At 36.9% G+C, this 9,735-nt stretch overlaps 1 protein-coding gene across 1 annotated transcript; it reads left to right on the top strand.

The window, feature by feature from the left end:
* LOC120326673 (rhodopsin-like) lies at positions 1-7,460 on the top strand. The gene is made up of 7 exons (XM_039393000.2): positions 1-156; positions 964-1,151; positions 1,769-1,868; positions 2,560-2,704; positions 3,018-3,126; positions 3,662-3,784; positions 6,754-7,460. Exons 1-7 carry the CDS (start codon positions 87-89, stop codon positions 6,877-6,879), a joined length of 861 nt encoding a protein of 286 aa, XP_039248934.2. The 5' UTR covers positions 1-86; the 3' UTR covers positions 6,880-7,460.
* Positions 7,461-9,735: the final 2,275 nt, after the last annotated feature.

The following is a 9,735-nucleotide window of genomic DNA, read 5'->3' on the forward strand; positions in this document are numbered from 1 at the left end:
TTGTTAAAATTTATTGTTTTTTTGCGACAGATCGACTACACGTAAAATTTTCTAATCTATCATTGACCATTAATTAGATCATCGTGATGATGCAGCCGAATCATACAATTGGTCCTTACGGCAAAGCAGCCTATGGAATGGCAATGGGATCACTCGGTAAGTTGATACACGATTTAATTTTTTGTTAAGCCGGTGACAATCGGCAATCAAGTCGCTCTCTCACCTCAAAAGCGACTAAGACTAACCACAGAATATTATTATCAATTACGGTATCGGTTGTTACAATTGTCTTGTGTCCACACTTTATGAGAGCATTTCACTACTCAGTAGATACAAATACGTTTGAAATATTCATCAAAATGGCCTTGTGAGACCCAACTTGTTCCAAGCTCTAAAACTGCAATGGATGGATTCCAATTTGGATGTCAGCGGAACAATAAGACATCGCAAACGAAATAATCACAATGCCAGAAAGAAAACCAGCACAATTAAAAAAAAGAAACGTTTAATACGACCCGCCGAACATACGTGAAAAAGTTCAACACTTCATGTTTCTATTTTTTGCGTCCGCGATGCCGCCAGTTCTGTACGTGTATATTCTTAACAATTCAGTTATATCGATATCCCATACGTACCGGTATCGGTCCCTTGCAGGCGCTACCTCCTCCCGGCCCACGAATAGACTTCCGCTCCTAATTTTGACCCACGGTCAATCAACATTGGGAACCACTGAATTGGAATAAGACAGCAAAATTTTGATTCAAATAGCGTGTCCGAAATATCTCAGAAAAACTATAATGAATAGAGTTCTATCATCTTCTCCTGTCTTATTGAAAATGTAAAATCGTAGACCAGTAGTTACAGTACAATTGCCCAATATAATATAATTATATTGTTGCAATATGTTTAAAGACGTCATCAATGTGATAACTAAGTAACAACAGAAACAAATTTATTTTACAGGTTTGGCGTCAGTGATCGGCTACGCAATTTTTCTCCGAACAATCTGGGGACGTCGTGAACTTCAGAAACGCTCGATCTTCTTGATGTCTCTCTGTGTGTCGGACCTTGTTATGATATCCGGTCATATGATCACCACCATCATGGCTACATTTCATAAAACATGGCCATATGGAGACATGGGATGCCAGGTGAGAACTGAGTAGACGGTTTGTTAAACTTCACCTCCTTCTGTATAGTAATACCCAAGAGTTGTAAGTAAGAACCGGGTTCTCCAAGTCGGGCTGGGTCAAGCCAGCATTGAATGTTGTGTAAGAATGAAAAATCTGCCATTTAAATACAAGGTGTCCATAAAGTCTTAAAATTGCAAAGAGACTTTATCGATACCATATATTGTTTTGGTCCTTACAGATGTATTTAATGAAGTAAAATGCGTAAACAATTACTGATTAAAAAACAACAAACCGGGTTAAGTTATATACATTGAGAATTTTTTTCATAACAAAATTGAAAGGAGACTTTATTGACAGCCGGTATAATAACGATATCAAGCTTTCGTGAAATCACCATCAATTTGAGATGTCTAGGAGCCTAATATGGTACGGTTTATCCACAATTTAGCTATTTCTTGCTATCCTGCAATGTATAGGCGAACATAGAACATAGAGCACGAACATAGAGCGAGAGTCTAGTTTTGAAATAATGCCAGCCATAAACTAGGTCAAACACACGAATCCAAGTCATCAACTTTGTGGTACTGATCACAGAAAATGCAGTGCTATATAAAAGTATTTCTTATCCTATTCAGATCAACGCTTTTTTTGGAATGGCGCCATCTCTGGTCAGTCTTGCCAACATAGCTTTAATAGCATATGACGCGTACAATAGAGAATGCAAAAAAGATCAGCGTAAGTACTGACACTTATTTAACAAATTCCGGTATTTATTTGATCTCCGCTGTAGACCCCTATTCTCAGCCGCTTTGTCTGTGTATTTAGCTGTAGCGTCTGTACCGAAATGAGTGAAATTTCTGAGGTGGGTTATGCTGTCACCCGAGTTATGTGCGTTTTACCGTATCCGGATTGATGTTCCGTTTTCATGGCAGTATACCCTACCGACAAGACGTGCAGCGCTCAAATTAATTGTCAGTTTCGGTATCCCGGTCACTGCGGTATCAGCGGAGATCCTGGGCACCTACCGGCTTGTAAATTCGGCTTCTTCGTCATATCACGATGCTTTCATTACTTTTATTGTTAAGTTCTTGATTCTCTGATAGAAACAGTCAGCAAAAGTATTTCTAAAATTCCGCCTATCTATCAAACTTAACCACCTTATTTCTTAATTAATTCGCCTCCCACACAACCGAATTGAGATGTCCATATTAGTTTATTATAATGTCGTTTTTCCTAAAATTTTACGCACGAACAGACTAAATGAAATTCTCACTTCATAATTTCTAGAGATTCAGAATCGCATATCAAAGCTTAAACACCCACGGAATTAAGTCTGAGGTAGTCACTGAACACAACTTGCATTCAAAAGTGAATGAATAGATTTATTTTTCCAATTTTTCACAGTTCGATATTCCTTTATTTACAGATGGCACAAACTACGGTTTCTTTATAACCATGGCCTGGGTGACAGGATTTGTTGCTGGATTTTTGCCCGTGTTGGGGATGGGAGCATTTGCATTCGAAAGCCCGTTGAAAGTTGGTTGCTTGTTGGACTTCAGTGACCCAAGAAAGTGAGTTTAGAACAGTGATTCTAAACCATTTTTTTTCTGCGACCCATTACCTTTCATATGCAAAGGAAAAACTTCCGGAAAATGAGAAAAGATTCTTTGCGTAAAGATAAACACTTCCACCTTGAGAATTACCAATCAGCAGTAGCAAGAACAGCATCATCATTGATTGCTACTAAAATAGTTTCACTAATTTGTCTATATTTCTAACTACTCATAAAATCGTTTGTATTTTGCCTTCAAACTCGGTCCTCGACTAGCAGCGACTTTTACGTAAGTCACAAATTCAACAAATAGTTAACGAATTTTGTTTCAGCGGAATTGCGTCCTATCTCAGCTTGTTAACGGTATGCTGGTTTCTCTTTCCGATGTACTACATTGTCAAATACTACGGAAAGTTATACAAGGAAACTGGAAACGGTTATGTGAGTGTTAAATTTTTAAAATAACTGCAGCGGTGCTCGCAAATTGAAGAATATTCAGAATATGTGCTGCAAAGTTATACAATAGGTTCGATAATCCGATAGATTCTCAACCAGTGGGCCATGACCCACTGCTGGTCCGCAGAAAGACATTGAGGTGGACCACAGAACTATTAAAAATTACTAGTTGTATTTATGTCACAATAGTTAATTTTGATTGTAGCAGCAATCAATGACAATAAAAAGTTAACGGGCCACAAGAATTTTTCGGCAACAAAAATGAGCCACGAAAGAAAAAAAGGTTGAGAACCACAACGATTGACATGATAAAATGCGAACACGGGCGCAGGGGTGCGCGGTGTATCCAAATCTGCCTCGTTGGTAAATATATCAGTCGAAATCACGGTTCTATCTCCGCACATAAGCTCAAGATAATAAACCTAAAAAACAGCACATTTCAGTCACATCACGCTAAGCTAGACAAATGCTCGCAACATACGGTTCCAATAACTGAACAACATTTTTTTTTAAATTTTAGTTGCTTCGCGTCATACCTGTTCAAGTTATGTGTGCCTGGACCCCATATGCCCTCTGCAGTATCTTGATGCTCTTAGTCGGACCAGCCAACGTACCTCAAGTTGCTTTTGCCATGGCATCAAACGTAAGTACCTTCTTTATTTTGTGGGTGGATGAACCGCCTATTGGCTGTATCTCGTATATAATTAGATGAGTCCTGTTAGTTCGATCGTTATTTTATTGTACATCTAAGAATTAGTGTAGAATAATTATTCAACTTAATGTACGTATCTACTACCTGTGTTTGACTCGACTCAAGTTACCATTTATCAAAGATTCAAGTCATCTAAATGGAATGAATCGGTATTTTCACAAACTTACCGTCAGTATAACTCCAGTCACTGATTTACTCGATTCGAGACGACTCGTGATATGTGACTCAACTTGTATCGCGACTCTGGGTTTAATGACTTCTACCTGTCACTAGTACCGTGTTTTCCCGAAAATACGACCTAGCTTAATTTTTAAAATGATTTTAATAAAAGTCTCTTCTCTTTAAATATGACCTTTTTGCGAGTAAGGAATTTTATAATTCTCTACTTTGTAATTTTGTGTTTGATAAATGAAAATAAAAGACATCCCCCAAAATAAGGCCTATAGTGTTATTATTCGAAACAAAATTGAAATAAGACTCTGACTTCTTTTTGGGAAAATACGGTATTTACTTTTGATAATTAGCAAACTGTTACAAGCGACAGACATTGTACTTAACTCTTTGAACCCTGAAAGCCGCTAAACCGGCTTTCCCGAGAAAGTCTTCTGACGCTGAAAGCCGGTTTAGCGGCTTTCGCATCCCGTAAGAGGTATGCAACTTTGAAACCTCATATCTCGCGAACCATTTATTATATTTAGACAAGTTTTACATCGTGTGAAAGATAATCTACAGGACTAAGTATAATTTTAAAATTGAGATAAAATATGGTGATCATCTTATAAAAAATGGCAAAATTAAAAAGCATAAAAAACTTCTGAAAATGGCTCAAATCTAATTGACAAAACTTAAATTTGTTTTCGATTAAACCTAGTACATTATCGACAAAATTTGTAGAATTTGAAGATAGCTTTCCAGTGATACCATTAGATTGAACTTATGTTGCACCATTCAAATTTTAGAAGCATTTTTATTCGTGATTTTGTTTGTCACAAGATCGAGGCGACGTCAAGGTGACGTAAATAACGACCTAACACATTTACGCCGTTACGCAGCGACGTTAAGCAATTACGTTGGCACGTAGCACGTTTACGTTTCATACGAGAAACACTTTTCCTCGCATGCTCGTAACGTCATTTACTTAAGTTCGTACTCGTGAAGCGACTTACGACTTGTAAACGATACACGGGGAAATTTACGCATTACATCGGTTCGACTAAAACACACAATACGCAGTGTTATTGCCGTTTTAATTGCATAAAGATATGAAAAATACGAATAGCCAAAATAAGAATATTTAGAAACAGAATGATGGAACATATCGATGGATGCATTGTTTAGCGCCATTGCTGAGTTTTATTGTGCCATATTTTCTTCTTCCGATAGATGAATACTATCCAATATTTCATCTGGACAAAGCTTTCGTTTAAAATCCATTGTAAATATAGCGATATCAGGAATGTAGCGTATATGCAGTAATTTCGAAAATCTAATGAGGCTGCAAAATGTAAAACACTGACCAGGTGAGCTACTGGTGCCACCATGTCTTCCGTGTACCCGTTATCAGTTTTTTTTTTATTCAATCTTCATGATATCCAACGGTGAATAATTAGCCTTGATGTTTCCGGCGGAACCTCATAAATTCATGAGGATCAAATATTTCGTTTTGGCCATTCATTTTCGTCCCATATCCAAATAGTAAACGTATATAAAATGGCCTTTATATTCTAGCAATTTTGCTATGTTCGATCAAAATTCGTCTGAAAGGGTTTTATCTGCGGCCGAGGATATGATACTAATGCAATGAAGCCACAATCTGCACTCAAGCTGTGAACGACCAGATGTGCAATTGCGCAATATACCTCACGCAAAGAGTTACGCACGATACGTCGCATGAACGTTATCACGACAATGTCGTCGTCGCCCTTTGCGTCCTTACGCAAACTTGGCGTCAAATAGTTGATAAATTTTGTTCGCAAACCATTTGAATCGATAGTACAAATTCTGCAATAAAATGAGTTATGCGTATGTTAAGAAAGTCATACGTATATTCTCCGAAAGGTAATTTTGTATACTTTACAAAATTGTACTTATATTGATGATACATTTCTAAGAAATGTATTAAATATTACCAAAATACAAAAAAATAGTAGATGGGGCTACAAATAGGCTTACACATCCCATCAAAACATCTCGTGAAAAATAATGCCAGTTAAAAATAAAAGACTAGATAAGCTTTTATATGATATATTACAGACCATCTGATATCTGATGGTTTAGAAGTTATTTTGATTTAAAATTAGGAATATTACAATTTTTTAACGCGTCGAATCGATGCGACGCCGTGGGAGGTCAGGGTGAGAGAGTATCGTCGTTCTGGGGATTCAGAGTTCAAAGAGTTAATGGCCAGTCCTTAGTTGTTTGCTATTCAAATTAAGTTTACCCTGAAACCCATATGTCAATCCTAAAATTGTACTTTAAATTTAATTCTGTGTTAACAATATTGGGTTTGCTCTTCATTAAATAAAATGTAGACCTTTGCTATTCTAGGAATACCTATTGGTTGGTGACGCATGAAATAACAGCATAAAACAACAGCATTGCAACCGGTAATTGCTCGCTGGGATCGCTATTTTCGATTTTAAAATTCGACCTAAATTTCATCTCTGTTCTGACGATATTAAGTCTACTCTACTTTTATTATAAAATTTGTCTTCCCTAGCTTTTGTCGACGCATAGAATAGCAGCATCGCTACCGGTATTTACTCACTAGAATGACATTGTCCCGAACATTCAGAATCTGATGATTTCCGCTGATTTCGGGTTCTAAATATAATAAAAAAAAATAGATCAGATCTTATATATAGCCTTGCTATTATTTTACTTCCATCTTTTTACCACAGCTTTGCGCCAAGATCTCCATTGCAACCAATCCCTACATCTACATCTCAAGCGACCCCAAGTTGAAAGCTGCTTGCCAAGAAATGCTTATGGGATCTGATAGTGACGAAACAAACAAGGACAAATGAACTATGACCGAACAAAATCTGACCATTTCGATGTCCTCGTCTTGTTTTCTTAGTCTTTTCTTGGTCCACGATCCTTTTTTATCGAATTTAGACACAAAATGGAGAACATTCAATGTGAAACACTGACGGAACTTGAACACGGGCGATTTTTCTTGGTACGGTACATTACAATCATCATGAGCTGAAAAAGATTAAATTGAAAATATAATAATATCATCGTTACACCTATCCGAGTAATCACGACCCCCGCCGTTCCGGGAAATTAAAGATGTATGAATGCATAAATAAATATACATCAATGTTTATATATTGACTTATAACCATATATATATTGTCTGTCCGTACGTTTAGTATTTGCAACATTCAATTGTAAACTTCGTTCAGAATGTCTCACCAATTTATAATAAATTTACATTTCGAAATATTTTCGCATGTATGTGTGTAACAACAACATTATAACAATATCATAACTAATAACTTTATTCCGCGAGTACGATCTTTTTAATTTTTTGTTCTCAAAATGAAATGATATTTTCCTTCTAAACGTGGTATAATTTGAAATATATATATTTCACATTTAAGATCTGAATGTTTCATTATATGTCACCTACGGTACATAGCCTGCTGTTTTTTGTGCACGAAATTGCGGTATGGTTCGTTCTGCATCGGGCCGAATAGTTTTAGTTTTTGATACCATAATCCACTTTGACTTCGGAATCAATGGTATCAAATTGTCTATTGATGGCTAATTTGCAGGGGATTGATGAAACGCTACTAGTTTATTGATATGTATCCACCGAAGCCTCGTGGCATTTAAGCAAGGCTTGTACTATCTAGCAGCCCGTTTAAAAACTATTTGGCTTAATACTCGGTTAAGAATACTTGAGCTGTTCTTTTCTGCACGCATCATATATTTACACCAGTCAGACTCGAAACTCCAGAGTTATTGCAAAATTAATAGCCTCGAATGTGTTGAACCAAATTTATAGTTGCTCATCCAACATTATACCAAAACTGGATCCACGCTCAACCCTAGACGGTAGCCCGTACATTCACAATGCACACACGGAACACAAAAAATAAGGACAGTGCGGATAAGCCGCATCGAATTTGCTTCCCAGCGCCAAATTTAATGGTCGAATAAAGTTGGACGTCCTAATCAGGCTTAAGGAGCAGTATTTACATGTAATGGTGGATTTATTTTAAAAAAAGTCGGTGTCCTAAACCGCCCTCAAAAGCCAGGATCATTGAAAGGCCCTAAGCATTTAAGATTTTGGTGCACTATATGTATGCAAAGTTTTAGAAACAAAAATTCCTGTGGAGCCTTCTTTTTACTTGATGTCCTAAGCACGAATTTATTTCACCAGCACTGCCAAAACCCCAGCCAGACATAGAACTATGAGGTATCTACTGCACTAAAGGAAACCAGTGAAGTTTGATTTTTCCTTTTATTCACTTGGCATGCCATGTCTTCATACGGCCATGTTCATTGAAATGTAGCCAAAATGGTGGTAATCATACTACCGAATATCGGGTACTCGTATGCGTACCAAGATGGCGGACACTGAAACGTAGTGTGTCTACCAGGTTAGAGTTAGGCCATAATTTTAAGAACAAATTCTACAGGAGTCACTTGGCTAGTCCTCAAACTCGTATTAGAACTAAAATAGGAAAATTGGAATAAAATTATGGCTTAACCCTAACCAGGTACATATACTACGTTCCGGTGTCTGCCATTTTGGTACGCATACTTTAGGAGCACCGGATATTGTAACAATATCCACCACACCAAGAGACTTAAATCAGGGGTCGCAAACTCGCGGCCCGCGGGCCAATTGCGGCCAGTAGGACGATAGTTTGCGGTCCCCTCCTTGGTATGAAAGTTTAATGTTAGTGCGGCCTGTCAGTCACTCAGCTCAGTTAGAATGATTGATGCATTTAATATATGATCATGACAAGTGGGGCAAAACAAAATATTTTATAATCTATCCCCTGAAAGGAATATGCGGTACGGTAACCTACTGGTACCGTACCTGTTGGCATGATATTCGATGGACCTTTGACCCCGAAGAAAATTTTGCAAATTCTTGGTGCTCATTTTAGAGGTGGCTTTGCGAGTTGAAGCCTGTAAACTGGGGTATATGTTTCACGTCATCATTTTGATTCAAAACATTCAACAACCTATATTTCAACAGTACCGGTAGAGCAGTTTAGCCTAGTCTACCACAGCTATTTCTAGACTAATTTTTTATTACGGCAATTAAGCAATCAGAATGATCATTGAGTTCTTTGATTCATCCTTGAATTTCTGAAACACAACCGAAAACTAAAAAATAGCATGCAAAAACGAGGTAATGTTTACATTTTTGAAGAAAAAGGGAGGTTGCAATATTTCTGTATTTCTCAAAATTCCAAAGCACATTGTTTAATTTGGCACATTTCTATCAACACAATAAAAGAATACAGTAGACATTATCAGTATAAACTCAGCAGTCAATATGACAAATTTAAAGATCAACTTCAAATAGAATATTTTTATGTATTTGTAGATGATAATAATTATACAACTACATAGTTACTAAAAATCAATATATATAAATCATAACCCAAGCGGTCATATGTCACGTGGTGCCAATGGTAGAAAATGTGGCGGGAAATGTATGGTCTGAAAACTCAGTCATTACTTTTATTTACTGATTTATACATGAAATGATGAATATAATATTTTTGCAATACTGAAATTAATCAAACATTCTCAACGATCCAGTATGACCGATGATCATGTGACCTCGTTAATTAGAGTTGGTACTGTAAAATCAATTCAGCCCCATATTAGTAAGCTGGTGGCACAAAAGA

This window comes from Styela clava, chromosome 4 (genome assembly GCF_964204865.1).
Source record: "Styela clava chromosome 4, kaStyClav1.hap1.2, whole genome shotgun sequence".
NCBI classification, from domain to species: domain Eukaryota; kingdom Metazoa; phylum Chordata; class Ascidiacea; order Stolidobranchia; family Styelidae; genus Styela; species Styela clava.

What these genes read in the sequence shown, in the direction of transcription:
- LOC120326673 (XM_039393000.2), top strand. Translation starts at nt 87, where the DNA reads ATGATGCAGCCGAATCATACAATTGGTCCTTACGGCAAAGCAGCCTAT. An exon ending in GACTTCAGTGACCCAAGAAA is followed by an intron (nt 2,705 to 3,017) that starts GTGAGTTTAGAA and finishes ATTTTGTTTCAG; the next exon opens with CGGAATTGCGTCCTATCTCA. An exon ending in AGGAAACTGGAAACGGTTAT is followed by an intron (nt 3,127 to 3,661) that starts GTGAGTGTTAAA and finishes TTTAAATTTTAG; the next exon opens with TTGCTTCGCGTCATACCTGT.